The following is a 22,472-nucleotide window of genomic DNA, read 5'->3' on the forward strand; positions in this document are numbered from 1 at the left end:
ATTGAGGGAACCAAAAGAACCAGGCCTAAGATAACCTTAGTAGAAGTGGTGAAGAAAGACATGCCTAGCTTAGGCCTTGTGCCTAGTATGACCTCAAATAGAGCTGTTTGGAGATCAAAGATTCATGCGGTCGACCCCATTTAGTTGGACTTTGATGACGTTTTTTTTTTTTTTTTGGGTATCACACCCCACTTCGAGGCCTTGAGCAAGATGTTGGGCAGTTAAGAAGTGGTACGTAATTAAGAAGGGTTGATGCCCTAGAGTTTGTGTCAATGTTGTATGCCCCCCCCCTACTACTTTATTTTCATTCTATCGACACCCTTTTAGTTTGTGTCGATGTTGTATGCCTCCTTTACTTGTAGGCCCCTTCTTTATTATTATTTCTATTGTCTCTTCTAGGATCCATGTAGCCAACCCCATTAAGTTGGGATAAGGCTAGGATGTTCTTGCTGTTGTTGTTCTGTTTGATCGTAATATGAGTTGTACTCTAAGTTTCCTACTTAGACTACAACTCTTATTAATGCAGAAGCCAAGCTGTTTGGCAAGAAGTACACAAAGGGGACTCATGGGAGAAGGGCCGGTTGCTAGGTCTCTCAAACCCAGAATCGTGGGGGCATAATTGTCAAGTATTGACAATTTTTGTAACTTCAAGTGGAGCCGATATTCACCTATGGTGGGGACCACTTGAAGAAGTGAGGTTTCTATTATGTTTTCTAATTTGTCAGTCAAGCTAATTAGAGTAGTTCCTAATTTTTAGATTGAAGTTATTAAGTCAAGTTTCTATTTTTCTTTTTTTCTTGAGGAGCAAGTCTTGCCCTCTATTTATTGTAAGGCTGCTTTAGCCACTCCCCATGATTTTACTAAGTTGAATTAGAATAGCTTTTGCTGCAAGTATGTTTATTTCTCAAATTTTGTGTGACTTGAAGGGCAGAAGGAGCCTGGCTGGAAGAGCCAAATCCATCTATCCCAACCCCTCCACTGTCACCTTCTCCATTCTTCTTCTTCTCCATCGAGCCAAGGCTGCTGTGAACATCACTCTGCCCAGAAAGCAATTCGAGTGTGCTGCTGTTGTTGCTGGTTACCAATATTCAAGGCTGAAGACATCTCCCACTCATTGTGATTACTGCTGGTGGGTGTTTATCAACTGGAGCTGTTGCTGCATCTTCTGCAACTCTTTTGGCTGCAACCTTCTAATTCCAAAACACCCCCAAATCCTCACCAACCCTGCTGGGTTTCGAAACACTGCTTCCCCCTTCCATTCCCTCCACTCGATTGTCACTCCCACTTCATTCCACTGCCTGAAACTTCCATATTCCACTCACTTTCTATTTTCATTCTCATTCTCCCATCTCCAATTTTAACCATCAGAATTGACCCAAAATTGCAGACCAGGCTTCAATCACCAAGTCTAACACTCGGTTGCTGCTGGAAGCCTAGAACACTACTGTTTTGGAAGGTTTCTCTTAACCTTCTATTTTGGTGTTTCATTGATATCTCTACATCAGGCCATCAGAACTGAACCAACTTTGGAGGCAAGCATTCCCTTGACACCATCTACACTTGACCCAAGTTGGGTGACTATCACTTGTCTGGTTTGGCTTAAAACCCTAAGTTTCTAATTCTGGTTCTGTTCCTATTTGAGTTTTTGGGACTAGTAACCTAGTCTTACATTACTTATTTTGATGGTTCATAAATAATACAGAGTCCATGATAGGTATTCTACTCTGAACTATCGTGATTTAGTAACTCTCTCTCTCCAATAATCAGCCTCAACATTAGATTCTGGTTTTGAAATTCTAAGTAGTCCCTGTTCATGGGTTGCAGTACCCTATGCTGCCTAATACCTACTTAAGGCCCTAGTTGATGGTGATATAATGATAAACTAGGGTCTCTTTGATTCAGATCAGAAGACGTACTCTCGAAGGAAGAAGTCCAAAGGGTTAGGCCAATCTGTGGCCTAACAGTTGCTATTTTGTTTTTTTTTTTTTTTTTTTTTTTTTTTTAACCCAAATATTACCTGGGACCCAGGCTGGCCCCTAAGGTTTTATTAGAATCATGATCAAATAATAAAGAATACAGGGGGGGACATTCCGCCTTACCCCAACCCATGACAAGGACACACACTCAAGAATACCTAACCGCCCCATACAAGAGCAAATAAAATAAGAATAAAAGCCATTAGCTTCGTAGGACAAGAAGACCAGCCTTGTCCTCACAGAGAATGGCCTGAAAAGGTCCCATAGGAATGCTCCCAGGCTGAAAACTAGTAGATGTCTCCGTTTGACAGGAGAACTTGGCTAACCAGTCAGCCGCTCTGTTGCTCTCCTGGTAAGCAAACGAAACACAGGCCCGAGTACAAGCTAATAACCCTTGAATCTCCTTGTAGTAGTACCATCCTCCCCACAAGCTACACCTCTTCAGATTAACTGCTTTGACAGTTGCCCCTGAGTCACAGTTAACCACTACATTCATGAAGCCCAATGACTTGCACAAACTCAGACCATCCCTCAACGCCCTAAGTTCCACCAGAGAGTTAGTACAAGGGCCATAAAAATTAGAGAAAGCTGCCAAGACTTCCCCTTGTTGGTCTCTAATGATCCCTCGCCCTCCACCCAAGCCCGGGTTACCACAACAAGCGCCATCAACATTCAGCTTTACCGAGGCAAAGGGGGGGCACCAGTATACGGGGATGGGCCGCTTGCTCCTGGGGGTTAGGTACAGACAGGCCAAGACACTGCAAAACCAATCCTTCCCTTGCAGAATCGCGAGGGCTTACCCTGGCTAGGTAGGGTAGCTCCCTCACCCAGGCTTTGATGCATTCAATTATGGAGCTAGCTGCCCGCCTCTTTTCATCATGCCTTCTAAAGTTTCTCTCCTTCCAAAGTTCCCAAATGATCAAGGATGGTAGAATCCCAGTAATAAAAGCACTGAGGCCAGGCTATTTTGTTTTGTTTATTTGCTTTCAAAAAATTAGCTTATTTTAAGTCTTTGTTAATTGAACCGTGTTCCAATTCTGACCCAAGTTGTGGTTGGCTTTAAGTGATTTCATTTAAGTCTTTTAAATTAGAATGCGTCTAACAAGTTGACCCAGCACTTAAGTCGATATTGACTATGCGGCTAAACCTTTTACTACAGTCGGCTATATTAACTATGTGGCCAGACCTTTTAATAGAATCGACTATATTGACTAAGTGGCTAGATATTTTAATAGAGTTGGCTATATTGACTAAAGTGACTAGGCCTTTTAATAGTGTCGGCTAAGGACTTGTCCTAGTTAAACTCCAATTTTTTTTGGATTTATTATATAAAGGTACTACATGAGAGGGGTGGATAACCTTACTCATGATTCTAAAATTGAAGATGGCTGCTACAACTCATCTTCTCCACAAAGAAGCCTCGTGTTTGATCAAGAAAGAAGGTACTAGAGTCTAATCCAGTTGACACACTGCAGTGAGAAGCCAGAGAGGATCATTATCTCACTTTGTTCTCTGGATGCTATTGGGTTATTGCTCTCTTTCTCACCCACTACCATTATCAATTAAATCTTAAACTGAGTTTTTCTGCAATTAGGAGTTGGGACATCTTGTTTCTAGAAGATCACATATAACATATTCTGGAGAAAAAAACTACCTAGGTCAATCCAACCATCAGAATCCCTTATCCTTTTTGATCGATTTCTCTATTCCCTCAAAGAGAAACTCGATCCAAGATTCAGGTTAATCCGACCTACAGATTTTGAGATATTTGTAATCTCCACATATTACCCTTTTCTCCTTTTATTCATTGTTTTCTCTCTGGAATCGATTCTAGTTTGTTGTTTTCTGCTTTACTCTTAATATTTGAGATCATTACAGATTACATTGTTTACTGTAAACCTAATTTCTGATTCTATTTTGACCTATAAATATTACCATTATACCCCTGCCGGCTACTGTGGGTTGTCCAATCTGAATATTTTCGGAGTCAAATATATATACTGTTTGACTTCTGATTTCAGTAGCTATTGTGTCATATAAGTTCTGTCATATTTGTTGAGTAATTACCTATTTACCCATCTCCTAGACCTGCTAGGATTACCCCTTTATTCTGAACTATCCTTTGGTTGAAAGGTCCTGTTTGGTTAATTGTTTGAATATTCAAACCAGTACTACATTAAGTAGTATCAAAGCATGGGCCGCATGGCAGAGGATGGTTTACCAAAGCTACCAACTCATCCTGATCCGATGGCAAAGGTTATTGAGATGTTTTAGCAGCTCTTTGCTGAACAGAAGAACATGTCAGCTGAAATAGGGGCTGAATAGAGGGCTATCAGTGATAGGTTATAGCAACTTGAGGGTCACAGGTTTACTCTTGCTCATGATAGTAACCTCCCACCTGAGGATGAAGACAAGTATCAGCTACAGACTAAAGTGCATCATCATAACAGAAGAAGTACAGGAAGGGAACAGCCAAGGGTTTCTACAGTGCAACCTACTTCTGAGAATCATGTAAGGTCTTATTTCCATACTAATCCTAATGTACCCCATCGATGCTCTGATGACACACAGAACGTCAAGCTCGAACTGAAGGAGTACAGTGACAAGGATGATCCACAAGTAATCTATGATTGGTTGGCACCATTAGACGACTATTATGATTGGTAGCTCGAACTAAGCTAGTCAGTTCAACTCGTGAGTGGATGAGAAAGAGATCAATAACTTAGTAACACAGTAGCAACAAGAGAACAAAGTGAGACGATGATCCACCCGAGCTTCTCACCACAGGATGTTAACTAGATCAGACACCAGTCCCTTTTTCCTTGATCAAACACAAGCCTTCTCTGTGGAGAAGATGAGTTGCAACAACAATCTTCAATTTTAGAATCATGAGTAAGATTATCAAACCCTCTCATGCAAGTACCTTTGTATAATAAATCCAAATAGAAGTGGAGTTGGACTAGGACAAGTCCCTAGCCGACTCTATTAAAAGGCCTAGCCACTTTAGTCAAATAGCCAACTCTATTAAAAGGTCGAGCCACTTAGCCAACATAGCCAACTCTATTAAAAGGTTTGGCCACATAGCAATATAGCCGACTCTATTAAAAGGTCTAGCCACATAGTCAATATCAACTTAAGTGCTAGAATCACTTATTAGATGCACTCTAATTTAAAAGACTCAAATGAAATCACTTAAATTGAACAACTTGGATCAGAATTGGACCACGGTTCAATTAACAAACAAAGACTTAAAATAAGTTGACTATAAGAAAGCAAATAAACAAAACAAAACAGCAACTGTTAGGCCATAGATTGGCCTAACTCTTTGGACTTCATCCTTTGAGAGTATTTCATCAGATCTGCATCACTCTTTTATCTATATATTGGTTTCCATGGAGTGATTAATCAAATCAGATTCTGGATTTTATAAAGCTGGCAGCAGGTTCTAAATTTTTTTTTTCCTTGATGATGACCGAGATCATCAACTACTTCGAGTCAAGGCAGCAGATCCTGCTCAATTTTTAGGGGTTTACTGACCCTAATTGGAATTACACTCGACCTTGTTTTAATGCTGATCCAAGTTGCTGATCTTCTCCAATTGGCTTTCTCCTTTCAGCCTAGGAGATACCCTGTTTTTTTCAGAACCTTGATTTCTGAAATTAATTTGGATCTGACCAGCTGATCCATATGATATTTTAAGACATTGATATCCTGTACTATAAGGGCCTTCGACCTTATTCTTAGGTCAATCTGACCTACTGATCTCATTCTATTGGTAATCACACAAATTTCGGGTGTTTTGAGTCTCAGATTTGCAAGATTTCTTTGCCGGTTCCTGGATATTCATTAAGTAACTGTAAAATTTTGGAGTTTCTATTTCCTATTTGATGTAGATATGGTCAATCTATTGGGCTATATAAGGTGGGTATGTACCTGCCCATATCCAGGGTCTATTCATCACTACCAAGCCAGGATATCAAGAGGAGGTCGACATGGATATCCTATGGGCCCCACGGCCAGCTAGCTTAGAGATAAAGTTGAAGTTAAGTTACTACTTGCATGGAGTGTTAGGCTTAGTTTTTAATTACTTTTATTTCCTATTTCAGCTATGAATTGTAATAGCCCATAGGATTGCTTTTCAAGTCAGATTGGATTTAATTTCAGTTTCACTGTTTCTGGGATCTCCGCCCATGAGTTCACTGGTTCCTAAATTATTCCCAAACCGCTCATCGGATCATTCCTATCTTTTGAAGGGCTCTTATCCTTCCTATTAACTATTGTTTACTAGAGTGTGGTGTTATTCTGAGAGGTTTGAGAGTTCAGTCAATTTTGGGGTTTGTTTTCTGAGTGGCGTTTGTCTTAGGATGCTATCTGGGAGGTTTTAGAGTTCTTCCTACCTACCCCCACCCCATCAATTTGGTATTAGAGCCATAGAGGGACGGCAGATGGAGTCGATGGTTGCTGAATTCTACTTCCCATTAAAGGATGATCATGCAAGTCTGATTCAACATCTCTACCAAACTTGTGGACAAGTTTTTTTTTTTTTTCCAAACAGGGGAGAAGTAATGCAGATAAGTCACCCAAAGAGCTTATTTTATTGGAAATCAGCCTTCTGTATCTTCCACAAAGAGCATCCCAGTGCACGAGGCTCCTACTACTGCAGGATCTAGGAGGGGCAAACGTACACAGCCTTACCCCCTGCTTCGCAAGAGAGACTGTTTCCAAGTTTTGAACCCGCAACCAACAAATTGCAATAGTACACATCTTCCACAGCCTCGTCCAAAATCCCATGACAAACTGTTCAGTTACAGTGAAGATCAAACTCGACAGTTGGGACTACAAGTACCACCCAGAAACAGAGAACATCGTAGTTTTAAAGAAAACTGAAACTAAAGTGGAAGAGGAAGAAATATAAGATATAGAATAGAAATCAAACCTGGTAGAAGAACCGGACTGATGCAAGCGAAGGACAGAGAAGAATCGAAGATGAGAGAAAGGTATGCGCAGCTCATGGCAAGCATTGATTTCAACCCTAAATAAATTTTCATTCCAAACTCTCACCTCAATCATTGGGTACATACTCTTTTATAGAATAAAAGTCCTAATCCTACCTTGAAACTGAAAGAGTCTTACTCTATATTGGACTCAACTGAAACAAACCCTACTCTATCTCTATCTACAATTCTACCAAAAATACTAATAACAAAAGAAAATTACAAATTTTAACTCCAAATAAAATTAAATCCTAATTCCTATGCATAACTGCATCAAATATAGCCTCTGAATTCACTGCAAGCCACAGTGCAAAAGATGACTTTTTACCTTGGAGAACAATTAAAGCAGGTTCATTTTGGTTATCAAAAACCTTTATCACCATAAGCTCCATAAAACAAACATTGAAAGTTTTTCTCCCTTTGATTAAGGAATTGACCCTCCCATTTCCATACGAACTGGCAATATCATTTGACATCACCCAATAAAAATCCAACTTTTCAAACATCCCTATTCAGTTTTTGAACATGAAAGGGCAATTGATAAATGCAGAAAAGATTCAGCATCCCTTAGACACAAAAGAAAAACACTCAGCCAGCAAAAGCCCCTGGTAAAAGATATTCGACAGTTGAAAAGCTTCCTTTAGCAACCCTCCACATGAAGAATCATACTTTTCTCAGAACTCCATGCAAACAAATCAACTGGGAGTGATGGCTGACTGAGGCCTTTGAGAACTTCAAAATGTGATTTGCCTGAAAATATGCGACAAAAAAAAATACCCTCCTATCTCTACAAAATAAAAATAAAAATCTTACTTGGACTCAGAGCTCTTCTTTCTTGTTAAAAAATAACTAGAAGACTAGAAGGATCAACCATTATATATTCCACACTTTCTAAGGATCATCAAGGAGGATCTATCTCATAAGTCATAAGTCTAAAGGTTCCTGGCACTAATGTATAGGCAGTTGCCCTGAAAACAAGCTGTAAATCTATTACTAAGCCATGATATATCTGACTATCTGAGTAGGGCTCCATCTAGGCATAAAGATATTATCAGCTATGTTCCTCAACATATACAAAATCTTACACATCAAAACTGAGGAAATGCAAATGATAAAATGTGTTTCAAATTATTAAAAAAAAATGAAGACAGCCAACAAAGAACACAATAAAATATAATTGGAATTTCCCCATTCCTCTGTGAAGATACCTTAATCCAGTACTGAGCTTTGTTGAATGACTCTAGACTTGTTATATCATAAACAACAACAGCAACAGCAGCTCCTCGGTAATAAAGTGGTGCCAACGCAGCATATCTGACAAATAAATAAATAAACTGCTTACCAACATATCAGGTACAATTAATAGGTAGTATATCCTTGTAAATCAAGGCTACATTTATGGAAGAAAATCTTGTTCACTTTAATGACTCTTGGCATGATGATCCGTTATCTAATAAAAAAAATAGTACATGATAAATACTCAAAAACGCATAAGTTGACAGAGTGAAGGATACTAATGTTATTGCAATTGCTTATACAAATTAAAACTACACACAACCACAACAATAAATTTAGCCAAAATACCTCTCCTGGCCAGCAGTATCCCATATTTCAAACTTAACTGTGGTAGAATCTTGCAAGGCTATAGTCTGTGACAGGAATGAAGCTCCTACAGTTACCTGGAACCCAGTCTCAATCAACCTAAGTTAGTACCTTGGTGTAATAAGAGTAAATGCTAAAAACTGTTCAAAAAACAGGGCTCTGTCGATTAATAACACAATTAACCAATTAATTTTACCCATAAATCAAGATGGCACTTTTTCTTGCACATATTCAACTGATCCAATTGTTACCTTAGATGTTGGGTCAAACTGACCACGGACAAAGCGAAGAACAATACAACTTTTTCCAACACCAGAATCCCCCAACAGAACCAGCTGCACATAATTATGATGTAAATATCAGTTTCATTTAAATTAAAAAAAAAAATCCACCTTCATCCTATTATTTTTCCAGAACTGGGCAAAAGTGATGATAAGTGACAGAAATGAGTCTTCCAAGTTGTACTTCCCAGATGGTTTTTCAGAACTTGGGCAAGAAAGATTATCAAGGATTGCATGTCCTTCATTCTTCAACCAATGATGATGCAGACAGTAGTTTGGCATTCTTAGGATGGCAATTCTTTACCTTATTTATTTTTTAAATTTCACGATGTGTTTCAATATAAAAATGCAATCACTTTCCTGAGTATAATTTATCAACTTACTAAAAAAACATATGCTTATTCATTTATCTGACTATGCCTCACTGGTAGGAGAACATTTCACAATTACAACTCTCCCAAAGTTCTAGCACTGGTAGTCCCAAGCTCAAACAGAGGAAGGTTAAGTTGGAAGTCGATAGAAAACCTTTCACCAACGCCATATAAACTCAACCTGAAAACTAATTCTTTGAGCTTATGCTAAGTCACTGGAAGCACCTTGCAGATTTGTGAGCAGGGAACAGTCAGAAATCTGTAAGGATTAGCTAGGGTATGATGCCAAAGCCTCCTGATGCTCTAAATTGCCTATCCATCAAACACTAAGGTTCATCAGTGTTGTTACAGAACCCCCATGTGCGGCAACTGTGTTCCCTTTTTTGGTGTAAAAAAACCACAAGGGAGTCCATTGATCTGAATAAGAATAAAGAACAGATTTGATACACATAGAAATCCACTTTCTTTTTCCTTCTCTCTCTCTCTCTCTCTCTCTCTCTTAGTGGGGTGGGGGGGGGGGGGAGAGGGTCAGAAGGGGGATAAGCTACGGAGGGTTCATCCCATTAATATCACACAGACGTATATAAGCATAACTTCAAAGATCAAAGAAGTTCATTTACTGAAAAGCCAAGTACTGAAACAAGAAGTACCACAAAAAATTGAGATAATTCAGCAGTCCTGGAACTCTGGAAGATACTGTTCCCACATAAGATCTGTCCAATCCAAGGTTCTAAAACTCGGGTTTCAATCAAGTTTCGACCAGCCAGAAACCAAGATATGGTCGAAGCAAATGGCTTTATATGTTTTATTTCATTTACTTAAGATATTATTCATAAATAAGCAAATATGTCCTATTTGAATCTAATAAAATTCCAAAAGGATAAAAAGTCAACCCCACAGTTCAAGAACAAAAATTGGATTTTCGGCGATAGGTGATATTTTCAACTTTCTAATGTTAGGGTTTTTCTTAAATCAAAAAAATTCATAAATCTTAATATGGTAAAACATTGTTAAAAACCAAAAGTGCGGTAAAATATTCATTTGTTTTGATGTCTAAAACAATATTTTCATTCAGAGCAATTTTAAACAGCATTCACAAGATTTCCAAAAAATCCAAGATTGCTTAAATCTGATTTATATTGAAGGAGTGATGTTCCGAAATCCAAGATTGCTTAAATCTGATACCGGAACATAACTCCATCAAAATAAATCAGATTTAAGCAATCTTGGATTCGCAAACCCCATAGGACTTGCACCCAACATCCTATTGCTAATGTGGTCTCATATGATTCCCTTTCATCTTCGTTTCGTGCCTTTGTTTCTTTCTTGTATTTTGTTTCTATCCCTAAACACTGGCAGGAAGCTTTAGCTGATTCACAATGGAAGGCTGCTATGGTTGAAGAGATGAGGGCATTTGGGAAGAATGACACATTGGACTTGGTATCTCTGTGTTCACTGTTAAATAGATGGATGGAATGGTGGACAGATACAAAGCAAGGCTGGTTGCCAAGGGCTTTACACAGACGTATAGCATTGACTACTAGGAAACATTTGCTCCGGTTGCAATACCATTCGTGTGATCCTCTCTTGTGCAATCAACTTGGGCTGGGAACTACAACAGCTTGTTATGAAAAATGCATTTCTCCACAGAGAACTCAAAGAGGAGGTATATATGGATGTCCCTCCTAGTTTCTCTAGCCAGGAAACCCAAGGCAAGGTCACCAAGGTGTGTAAATTGAAACAAGCTTTGAATGGTTTGAAGCAATCTCCTAGAGCATGGTTTGGTCACTTCCACAAAACGATGGTGTCAGTTGGCTATAAATAGAGTAACACTGATCACACTCAGTTCATCAAGAAGTCAGGTGAGCTCACATTACGGTCCTCATCGTATATGACTATATGTTGATGACATCGTGGTTACAGGGAGTGATATTGCAGAAATTGCTCGTCTGAAGACCTTTCTAAGCACATAGTTTGAGATTAAAGACCTAGGGAAGTTACGATACTTTCGGGATTGAGGTTGCTCGGTCATCTCAAGGTATCTTCCTTTCTCAATGGAAGTATACACTTGACCTCTTATCTAACACAAGGATGTTGGGTTGCAAACCAGCTGATACTCCACTCGAGGCACATTCCCATCCTAAAAGTGAGGATGGTAAGTCAGTTGACAAAGGAAGCTATCAGAGATTGGTTGGGAGATTGATCTATCTCTCTCACACTAGGCTAGATATTGCATTTGTTGTCAGTCTGGTTAGTCAATATACGCATGATCCCCATTCCATGCACTTGGAGGCTATGTATCAAATTTTGAGGTATCTCAAGTCGGCACCTTGTAAAGGTGTTCTTTTTTCTCCACATGACCACTTGTGTATAGAGGCCTTCTCTAATGTTGATTGGGTTGGTTCTCCCAACGATAGAAGATCTACCTCATGATATTGCACTCTTGTTGGTGGCAATCTAGAAACCTGGCGAAACAAGAAGCAGGCAGTGGTTGCTAGATCAAGTGCAGAGGCTGAGTTTAGGGCTATGGCCCATGGTATTCTCTGTGGTCTTCTTCAGGATCTGTGTGTTCCAGTTCAACTGCCGATGCAGCTTTACTACATCAGTAAATCAGCCATCAGCAATTCAGCATTGCTCATAATCTGGTGCAGCATGATCGGACGAAGCATGTTGAGATCAATCATCACTTTATCAAGGAAAACCTAGAACAAGAATTATCTGTGTTCCGTTTCTTAAGTCTGAGGAGCAGTTAGCGGATGTGTTTACTAAGGGTCTTAGTGGAAAAAAATTTCATCCAATCATATGCAAGTCGGCCATGTGTGACATCTATGCACCAACTTGAGAGGGAGTGTTGTAATATGGGTACAAGGGTTGTCTGGTCTTTATTTATTTTCAGGGTTATTCTTGTACTTGTACCTATTCTAAAACATTCTCTCATCCATTATAAATAACGTAGGGTTGTGGTCATAAAGACACACGTCATTATCCCTAAAACTCTATCACTTCCTTCTGATTTTAGCTTGCTGAGTAGCAATTTCCAACTCCGTAACTTATACCCATGGCCTTGAAATTTAAAAGGGTCCTGTCATAGAGAAAGCCCAGCCTGATGCAGATAAAAATACAGAAATGGGCTTATTTTAGTGAAAATAAGCCTTGGGTTGAGATACATATATATTGGGCCTTTGGTCCACTGGGTTTTTATTCTAATTGGCTACTTTAATCAACCTAAAATATGGGTAGGTAGGAATACAGGATTTACTTTATTTGTTAGTCTAGCTAGAGTCTATTTCTTTATTTTTCTCATTGTTATTAAAATGTTTTTGTTAGGCTGGAACAGTTATTTGATAGTCTAACTAGAATCTATTTCTTTATTTTTTCTCATTGTTATGAAAATGTTTTTAGTTAGGCTGGAACAGATCTCTATGAGTCCAACGTTGTTTTAAGCTGCTTTCCTTTATTTTATGCAGAATTGTTGTCAGTTAAGACTTAAGACTACCTCCATAGCAAGCTATTGGTTGGAGTAGTTATGCTTAGTTTGACTCTGTTTTTGAGCTTTGTTAAGAGAGGAATATCCCTCTCGGGATTAGCGTCAGCATTCTGGCGCTAATACCAAGAGATATTCTCTCTCCTATCTCTATATTTGCTTTATGCTTTTTGTTTTCCCCTTTTTACCCTTGTAAATCTCTAACCCTATTAGTAAAGATATTGCAGCCCTCTCTCATTCATTGAGAGAGCTGCTCTTGGCTCTCAAACTCTCATCTCTTCTCCTCATTTTCTCCTCTTCTTCTTTCTCTATTTTCTGCTACTTGATTTACATGGTATCAGAGCTGTTCGATTACTGGATACAAGCTTAAGCTTCTTCACCTGGTTCTCCATAGCTTCCTTCATCCCCACGAAATAAGAAGGTGCAGCTGTAATCGACTTCTTTTGGACTCTCGACTCAGTTTCTGAAGCAGGGGGTGCTTTCACCCCATTTTTAGTGTGGTTAAGGACTGTTTTTATGATGGATTGATGACATCTTGTTCAGGTTTGATGTTCTCTTTTCCTTTTTAGCTGATTTCTGAAGCATAGTACTCGATTCTATGCTCTGTTTCTGTTGGTGCTTGTGGGCCTCAATTTTTGCTGCTCTTTTACACTTTGAGAGTGGTTTGCATTCAATATTAAAGGAAGAATATTCTTAGATTCATTCCTATGGCTGCCTGGTTCTCGGTTGGGCTGATTGAGCTTTATGTTTATGAAAATCTGTCTATTTGATTGAGAGTATTATTCTGCTATTTGGATCTGTCTTGTGGTGTTATGGGTTGAAGCATCTTGGACTATTTTTTGGAGATTATTTTTCTACTGTTTGGATCTGTTTTTGGTGGTTTATTGGTTGCAGCATATTGGCCTTTATTAGAGTGCTTTGACCTACTTTGCTACTGTTTTTGGCCTTTGTTAAGTGATATTTCTGGTTTCTCTTTATATTGATCGGAATGGGAGAAACCTCAAAAGATGCCACTCCTAAATTAATGACTGAGGTTGTATCCTCCTCATCCACATATCTTACATCTAAGAGGTTGGAAGGGAGTCACAACTTCCAACAGTGGCAGAAGATTGTGTCCTTAGTTTTGACTGGAAGGGGGGACAAAAATCACTTGACCGGGGTGAAGCATGCGGGTACAGATGACTCTTCATGGGAAATTACTGATGCTCGAATTTTGGGACAAATGCTGAATTCCATGGACAGCCATGTTGTTGATTTAGTCACCCATATCAACACCGTCAAGGAAATGTGGGACTACTTGGCTGTGTTGTATTCTGGACACAACAACCTTTCGAGGATTTATGAGTTATCTCAGGAATTTTATCGGGTTGATAGGAAGGGTAATCCACTTACCCAACACTTTGCTGATTTCAAGCGTATGTATGAGGAGTTGAATGCACTGCTGCCCATTACTTCTGATGTGACACATGCAGAACCAGCAGGAACAGTTAGCTGTTATGAGCTTTTTGGGTAGCTTGGGACCCGAATTTGATTCAGTTCGCTCTCAAATCCTTGGTGGTGACAAGGTTCCATCTCTTGCAGACACATTTTCTAGGGTTCTTCGTGTGTCACGAGACACTACCCGAGACTCGAGTACTATTGATAGTACTGCCCTTATGAGCAGTAGCCGTGCAGGGGGACGTGGTCCTCCTAAGCCCACCTCTGTTGTTTCTTCTTCTGCTCATTCTCCAGGCTTGCCCGATAAATCTGAGAAGAGTGGCTCTACAAGAATGGTGTGTCACCACTGTGGTAGACCTGGGCATATCCAGCGGTTTTGTTGGAAGTTACATGGCAAACCATCTCAGCCCAGGACAGCCAACACTGCTAGTGTTGACCCCGCTGCCTCGTTTGTACCTACGGAGGAGCGCCGGGTCTCTTTGACCATGACAGAGGAGGAGTATGCTCGGTACAGCCAGGGAAAGGCCTCTCAGGAGGCTTCCTCCACTGCAACTTTTGTCCAGACAGGTAATGCCACTGCGTGCTTCTCCACCTCTAGGCCCTAGATTATTGATTCTGGGGCGTCTGATCATATGTCTGGGATGTCAGGTATCTTTTCCTCTTTACATAACTCCTCTTCTACTGTTACCCTTGCTGATGGTTCCTTTGCTACAGTTAAGGGTACCGGTACTGTTCAACCCACTCCTACCATTTCTTTATTTTCAGTTCTATATTTGCCTCAGTTCCCATTTAACCTTTTGTCTGTTAGCCAACTAACTAAGGCTTATAATTGTTCTGTAACCTTTTTCCCTGATGGTTGTGTCTTTCAGGATCTCCAGACGAAGAAGACGATTGGTAGAGGCAGGGTATCAGAGGAGCTACATCTTCTTGAGGACACGGCTTCAGTTGCTTGTTCGAGTACTTCATCCCCTCACCAGATACATTGTCGGCTGGGACATCCTTCTTTACAGAGTTTGCAGAAACTTTATCCTAGTTTTCGTTCTCTTTCAGTTTTAGATTGTGAATCTTGTCAGTTTGGAAAGCTCCACCATGTGAGCTATCCTCCTAGAGTCAATCCACGGGCCACTGCCCCTTTCTCTTTGGTTCATTCTGATGTATGGGGTCCTTATCCTGTAACATCCACTCTTGGATTTAAGTATTTTGTTACTTTTGTTGATGACTATTCTCGTGTTACCTGGTTATATTTAATGAGAAGTCGATCTGAATTGTTTTCTATCTTTTCCACTTTTGCTGCTGAAATAAGAAATCAGTTTGGTTATTATATTAAGATTTTGCGTAGTGACAATGCCCGCGAATATTTTTCTGCTCCCTTTAATGTTTTCATGACCACTCATGGCATTATTCATCAGTCTTCTTGTCCTGACACACCGCAACAAAATGGTGTGGCAGAACGGAAGAATCGCCATTTAATGGAGGTTAATCGGTCCCTTCTCTTTGAAATGAAGGTGACCAAACCCTTTTGGGCGGATGCTCTTTTGACTGCATGTTTTCTCATCAATCGAATGCCCTCTTCTTTGTTGAAAGGGGGCATTCCTCATTCCTTGCTCTTTCCTTCTGACTCTTTGTTTCCTTTGCCTCCACGGGTCTTTGGGTGTGTTTGTTTTATTCGGGATCACACCCCTGGGTTGTCCAAGCTGGACCCTAAATCTCTTAAGTGCATTTTTGTTGGCTACTCCCGTCTTCAGAAGGGGTATCGGTGTTATTCTCCAACTCTTCGGAAATATTTTATTACTGCTGATGTCTCTTTCTTTGAGTCTCAGCCGTATTCCACCACACCAGTTACTTCATCTGATTTGGATGAGGATATTCCCATTTATATTATTCATACTCCTATGCCGGTACCTCCTCCACCTGCTACTGTCCCTACATAAGCTCGGCCTGAAATTCACAAAGTTTATGGCCATCGTTCAAGAGAAGAAGCCGCTGCCCCTCTTGTTCCTCTCCCTGCTGCCACGTCTTTACCATCTGGAGGTCCTACACTGGTTCCTCCACTTTCCGATTTGGACCTTCCCATTGCTCAGCGCAAAGGTAAGCGTCGCTGTGTTCGCCATCCTCTTTCTGCTCATGTTTCCTATTCTGGTTTGTCTCCTTTTAGCACTTGTTTATCTACTGTTGCATCTCATCCTGTTCCAAAGACCACTGCAAAGGCATTGTCTAGTTCTGGCTGGAGGAAAGCTATGGAGGAGGAATTGCAGGCTTTGGAGCATAACCACACTTGAGATCTTGTTCCATTGCCTCCTGGGAAGTCTGCTATAGGTTGTCGATGGGTGTATGTCGTTAAGGTTAATGCAGATGGCTCTCTTGCTCGCCTTAAAGCCCGCCTGGTGGCTAAAGGCTATGCTCAGATTTATGGGGTGGATTATTCTGACACATTTTCTCCTGTTGCTAAGCACACTTCTGTTCGGGTTTTGATCTCTCTTGCGGCCACTCATAGGTGGCCTTTACACCAGCTTGATGTCAAGAATGCGTTCCTTCATGGAGATCTCCAAGAGGAGGTTTATATGGAGCAACCTCCCGGGTTTGTTGCTCAAGGGGAGTGTGGCATGGTTTGTAAGTTGAAGAAGTCCTTGTACGGCCTAAAACAGTCTCCCAGGGCATGGTTTGGTCGGTTCACAAAAGTAGTTCTTGAGTTTGGTCTATCTCGATGTAACAGTGACCATTCCCTTTTTTATCGTCGGACCACCACAGGCAGAATTTTCCTTGTTCTGTATGTGGATGATATTGTCATTACTGGAGATGACTTTGAAGGCATTAAGAGTTTGAAGTCTCACTTACAACAGAGGTTTCAAACTAAGGATTTGGGAAAATTAAATTATTTTTTGGGTGTTGAAGTGGCTCAGTCAAGGAAAGGTATATCTCTCTCGCAGCGGAAGTACACTCTTGATCTACTTACAGAGACTGGGATGTTAGGGTGTAGACCTCTTGATAACCCGATGGATCCTAATGGCAAACTTGTTGCTAATGAGGGAGATGTCCTTGTAGACCCAGAGAAGTATAGAAGACTTGTTGGAAAGCTCAACTATTTGACTTTCACCAGACCCGACATTGCCTTTCCGGTGAGTGTTGTAAGTCAGTTCTTGTCATCTCCTCGCACTTCTCATTGGGATGCTGTTATCAGAATTTTGAGATATCTTAAGAAGGCTCCAGGACGAGGATTAGTCTATGCTAATCATGGACATGGGAGAGTAGAAGGTTTTTCAGATGCAGATTGGGCTGGGTCACCTATTGATAGGAGATCAACTACAGGTTACTGTGTGTTTGTGGGAGGTAATCTTATCTCCTGGAAGAGTAAGAAACAAAGTGTAGTGGCTCGATCAAGTGCGGAGTCCGAATATCGAGCCATGGCACATGCAACCTCTGAACTTGTTTGGTTGAAAATGTTATTGATGGAGCTTGGGTTTGAGGATTCTTCACCAATGCAACTATGGTGTGATAACCAAGCAGCAATACACATTGCTTCCAACCCAGTGTTCCATGAAAGAACCAAACATATTGAGGTAGATTGTCACTTTGTTCGAGAAAAACTTCAACAAGGAGTAATCTCTACGCAGCATATCAAGACAGGAGAGCAACTTGCAGATCTTTTTACTAAGTCTTTAGGAAGTGGGAGGGTTGATTATATATGTAACAAGCTGGGCATGATTGATATATATGCTCCAGCTTGATGGGGAGTGTTAAGAGAGAGGAATATCCCTCTCGGGATTAGCATCAGCATTCTGGCGCTAATACCGAGAGATATTCTCTCTCCTATCTCTATATTTGCTTTATGCTTTTTGTTTTCCCCTTTTTACCCTTGTAAATCTCTAACCCTATTAGTAAAGATATTGCAGCCCTCTCTCATTCATTGAGAGAGCTGCTCTTGGCTCTCAAACTCTCATCTCTTCTCCTTATTTTCTCCTCTTCTTCCTTCTCTATTTTCTGCTACTTGATTTACAAGCTTTTATATAAGCTTGTAAGAGGCTTCAGCCCTGCACACAAATTTGATTGCTAAAAATTGTGTTAGCAGAACAAAATTGACTGAATGCTTAAATGATTAGTCAAGCCCTTTATTTATAATAATTAAAGAGATTACAAAAGGACAGAATTGTCCCTACTCTAGCCGACTCTACTAAGAGAGTCGGCAGTACATAAAAAGAAGCCCAAAATGACCAGAATACCCCCACGGTATTCGAGTTTACATTATTCAACACTCCCCCTCAAGTTGGAGCATAAATGTCAAACATGCCCAACTTGACTAAAGCATGATGAAAAAACTTTCCAAACACTCCCTTGGTGAAAATATCAGCTAGTTGATCAGCAGATTTCACAAAGCGAACACAAAGCAGTCCTTCTACCAACTTCTCCTTGATAAAATGCCTATCCACCTCAACATGCTTGGTACAATCATGATGTATTGGATTATGTGCAATGTTGATGGCAGCCTTGTTGTCACAATACAACATCATAGGGAGACGAACAGGAACACCAAGGTCATGTAATAAACCCTTGAGCCATAGTAACTCACAAATACCTTCTACCATAGCAGGAAATTCTGCTTCAACACTAGAACGAGCTACCACACTCTACTGCTTACTGCGCCAAGTGACAAGATTCCCACCTACAAAAGTACAGTACCCAGAGATAGACTTGCGGTCAGGAGAACCAGCCCATTCAGCATCAGTATAGGCCTCTATCCATAGGTGCTCATGAGGGGACAGAAGAATGCCTTTTCCTAGACCTGACTTCAAGTAGTAAAGAATATGAAGAACAGCCTCCATATGGAAAGAGTAGGGATCATGCATGAACTGACTCACAGTGCTCACTGTTATAGCAATGTCCAGACGAGTATGTGAGAGATGAATCAACTTCCCTCCCAACCTTTGGTACCGGCCTGTATCAACAGTTCACCCTCCTTTTCTTTAAGACGGATATTAACATCCATAGGAGTATTTGAAGGGTGACATCCTAACAAACCAGTTCTGTCAACAAATCTAGGATATTCTTCCTTTGGGAGAGAAAGATGCCCTTAGAAGACCTAGCAACTTCAATTCCAAGGAAGTACCTTAATTTTCCCAGATCCTTAATTTCAAACTCCTGTCCAAGAAAACTCTTCAGACGACTGATCTCATCACCATCATTTCCGATTACCATAATATCATCAATATAGACTATAAGAACAATGATTTTTTCACGATTTCACCGACCTTTTTTATAAATAGAGTGTGATCAGCATTACTCTGTTTATAGCCTACAAAAATCATAGTCTTGTGAAACCTGCCAAACCACGCTCGAGGTGACTGCTCCAGCCCATAAAGTGCACGCTTCAATTTACACACTTTGCCTTGGGTTTTATCACAAGAGAACCCTGGTGGAATATCCATACATACCTCCTCATCAAGCTCTCCATTGAGAAACGCATTCTTCACATCCAGCTGTTGTAAATCCCATCCAAGATTGACAGCAAAAGATAACAAAACTCGGACAGTGTTCGACTTTACAACAGGTGCAAATGTCTCCTGATAATCAATCTCATATGTCTGAGTGAACACCTTTGCCACGAGTCGTGCCGTATATCTATCCACAGTACCATCCACCTTCCCTGGTGGAAGAACCACAAGCTCCCATGTATCATTTTTCTTTAAGGCTTTCATTTCTTCCATCATTTCTGCCTTCCACTTTCCCTCTGATAAAGCTTCCTGTCAATTCTAAGGAATACGAACAGAAGAAAGAGAAGAAACAAATGCACGAAAAGACAGAGAAAGGGAATCATAAGAGACAACATGGGATATAGGGTGTTGAGTACAAGTCCTAATACTTTTCTAAGTAGCAATAGGTAACTCAAGAGAAGAAATCTTACCAGATGGAGAAGTACGTGTTAGATCTAGGTTTGGCAACTGGATGGGTGCTGGTGTTGTAGTGGATTGAAGTTGCTTATGTCTGGTACGGTTCTTTGTATAGACCTTCATAATAGAATCATCAATCCTTCTCTAAAAGTCACTAATGGTTTTCTGAACTGGAGTAAGCTCCCCCTGAATTGGAATTTCATTGCAACCATTATCTGTAGTCTCCCCCTGTATAGGAACCCCTCTCCCTGAGGTAGAGGGAGAAACAGGAACAGACTCATCATGCACATACTGTGGGGGTTCTATCATCAACACATCTTCACTAAACTCTCCCCCTGAAGAGGTGGGGATGAATAATACGAAAGATGTTCATGAAAAACGATATCCATACTCACCATAGTATGTCTGGTAGGAGGATAATAACACTTGTACCCCTTTTAGGTGGCAGAATAACCTAAGAAAATGCAACGGAGGCCACAAGGCTCAAGTTTACCAGGGGATCTAGTATCCATAGCATAACAAACACAGCCAAACACCCTTAGGGGGAACGATAAAGGAGGAGGAGCCATGTAAGAGCTCAGTTGGGGAACGGGAGTCAAGGACCCGAGTAGGCATCCTATCAAATAGGTTGCAGTGAGGACAGCATCCCCCCAATAGTAGGAGGGAACATGCCGAGCAAACATGAGGGCTCTAGCCACCTCCAAGAGATGGCCATTTTTCCTCTCTGCCACACCATTTTGTCCATTGCTGGTGCGATTGGTAGACCCTTAAAGGTGGATGCAGCGACGGCCAATTACACTCGTACAATGGAGGCGAGTTCTATGTGGAGGTGGATCTACGGGTTGACCTACCGTCGAAAGTGTGGATTGGGTGTGGTTCGGAGGGGTTTCATCAGAAGGTCTACTACGAACGTCTCCCTTCTTACTGTGGGACTTGCTCAAAGATTGGCCATGCCAGTGAGGTATGCAAGAAATCACAGAAGGACAAGGTACTCGTAATGCCGACGGCTACTGCTAAGCCCAGTGGGGTTCCTCTCCCTCGGTGCCCTGCTGTCGCAGGAATGGGGATTGCGGTTGGGAACAAAACCGGCGAGGGGGTGTTCATTCCAACAGGTGAGGGGTCTTCTCATGTTGCTGGTTCGACTCCGGTGTAACAGCGGTTCAGAGGCCAGCTGGTTCCTAGCGTAGTGCCGCAAGGAGAAGAGGCCGCTGGAGGCCTGCGGGGCAGCAAGCGCTGGTTGTTCGAGAGGTGCTGGCGGAGAGGGTTGAGCCTAGCGATGGTGCTCCTGGTGCAGCGCAAGCGGGGGTCCAGCCCAAGGGTGGTGTAAAGGGTATCGACATGGCTCACAAGCTTGTTGTAGGGGGGCCTGATGCTACGGTTGAGGAGGAAGGTGATTTTCCGGCTGAAAAGGTTGCGGCCTGTTATGCAAAGCAGGAGGAGCTTGCGGTGGGTAGGGAGGCAGCGCCATTTGGACCTGGTAAACAGGTTTGCTCTGTGACTAAGGATACTTTCCCTGCGACAGGTGGCGACAAGGTTCTGGTTCGTTCGAAGTCTATGGGTGAGGCCTCGGTACACTACTTTGAGGGTGAGGTTGGGCTCAGAAGGGCGAGGGATGACTCTGTGGTCGCAGGGTGGAGTGGCTCGCCTGGGTTGAGTCGTGCGGCTGTGCTAGAAAGCTTCAAGGAGTTTAATGCTCTTTTAGGAAGTCGTATTTGTAAAACGATGGACAGGCTTAGTGAGGAAACTAGCGGCCCAGCACCTGCTGGCCGGCGAGTTGGAAGGGGGCAGTCCTCTCATCTTCTTTTTCTTAGTGCCAATCATGTCTACAACAAGAAGAAATTAAAGAAGGTTAAGAAGGGGAGGCCTGCAGAGGAGAGGCCACCGCGTCCAGTTACGAGATCAATGAGATCGTTGGAAACCACCCTGACCGGTTCTAAATGAGTTGCTTGTTTTGGAACTCTCAGGGTATTGGGAATAAGTCTAGCACTAGGCGGTTGAAAACCTTGATAAATCTGCATAAGATTGACATTGTGGGGGTTGCTGAATCCAAGGCGCACTCGTCGAAGGCACGTTTGGTTAGGAGGCGAGTGGGGCTGGAGGAGATGCATGTTGCGAAGAGGATATGGGTTTTCTGGCATGCATTGCTTCGGGTTTCGGTGTTGGAAGAACATCGGCAGTTCATCACGCTGCAGTGTATGAATACCAGTGCAGGAACTTTTGTTGTCACCTTCGTTCATGGTCTTTGCTCGGTAGCAGATAGGAGGGAGATTTGGGAAAGGCTTGATTTGTTTTCCAGGACTACCCCTTTCCCTTGGGCTGTGGGTAGGGACTTCAATGCTGTGGTGTCCCTGTTGGAAAAGATTGGTGGTGGCCCCGCTTGCTCGATGTCCTTGGATGAGTTTGGGAGGTTTGTCAGTGATGCGGGCCTTATTAATGCAAGGTATG

General features: G+C 41.5%; 1 protein-coding gene across 2 annotated transcripts in view; it reads right to left on the bottom strand.

Annotated features, from left to right (window-relative positions):
• The window catches only part of LOC122653094 (ras-related protein RABF1-like), a 48,760-nt gene that overhangs the window by 15,776 nt on the left and 10,512 nt on the right, over positions 1-22,472 (bottom strand). For both annotated transcript variants that reach the window (XR_006331708.1, XM_043847022.1), the window contains exons 3-5: positions 8,824-8,907; positions 8,555-8,649; positions 8,179-8,284 (exon numbers count right to left, since the gene is read on the bottom strand). Coding sequence is in view for 1 of the 2 variants with exons in the window: in XM_043847022.1 (XP_043702957.1) it covers positions 8,179-8,284; positions 8,555-8,649; positions 8,824-8,907 (285 nt within the window). In the remaining variant the exon portion in view is untranslated. The remainder of the gene's footprint in view (positions 1-8,178; positions 8,285-8,554; positions 8,650-8,823; positions 8,908-22,472) is intronic.

The sequence above is a fragment of the Telopea speciosissima genome, chromosome 2, assembly GCF_018873765.1.
Source record: "Telopea speciosissima isolate NSW1024214 ecotype Mountain lineage chromosome 2, Tspe_v1, whole genome shotgun sequence".
NCBI classification, from domain to species: Eukaryota; Viridiplantae; Streptophyta; class Magnoliopsida; order Proteales; family Proteaceae; genus Telopea; species Telopea speciosissima.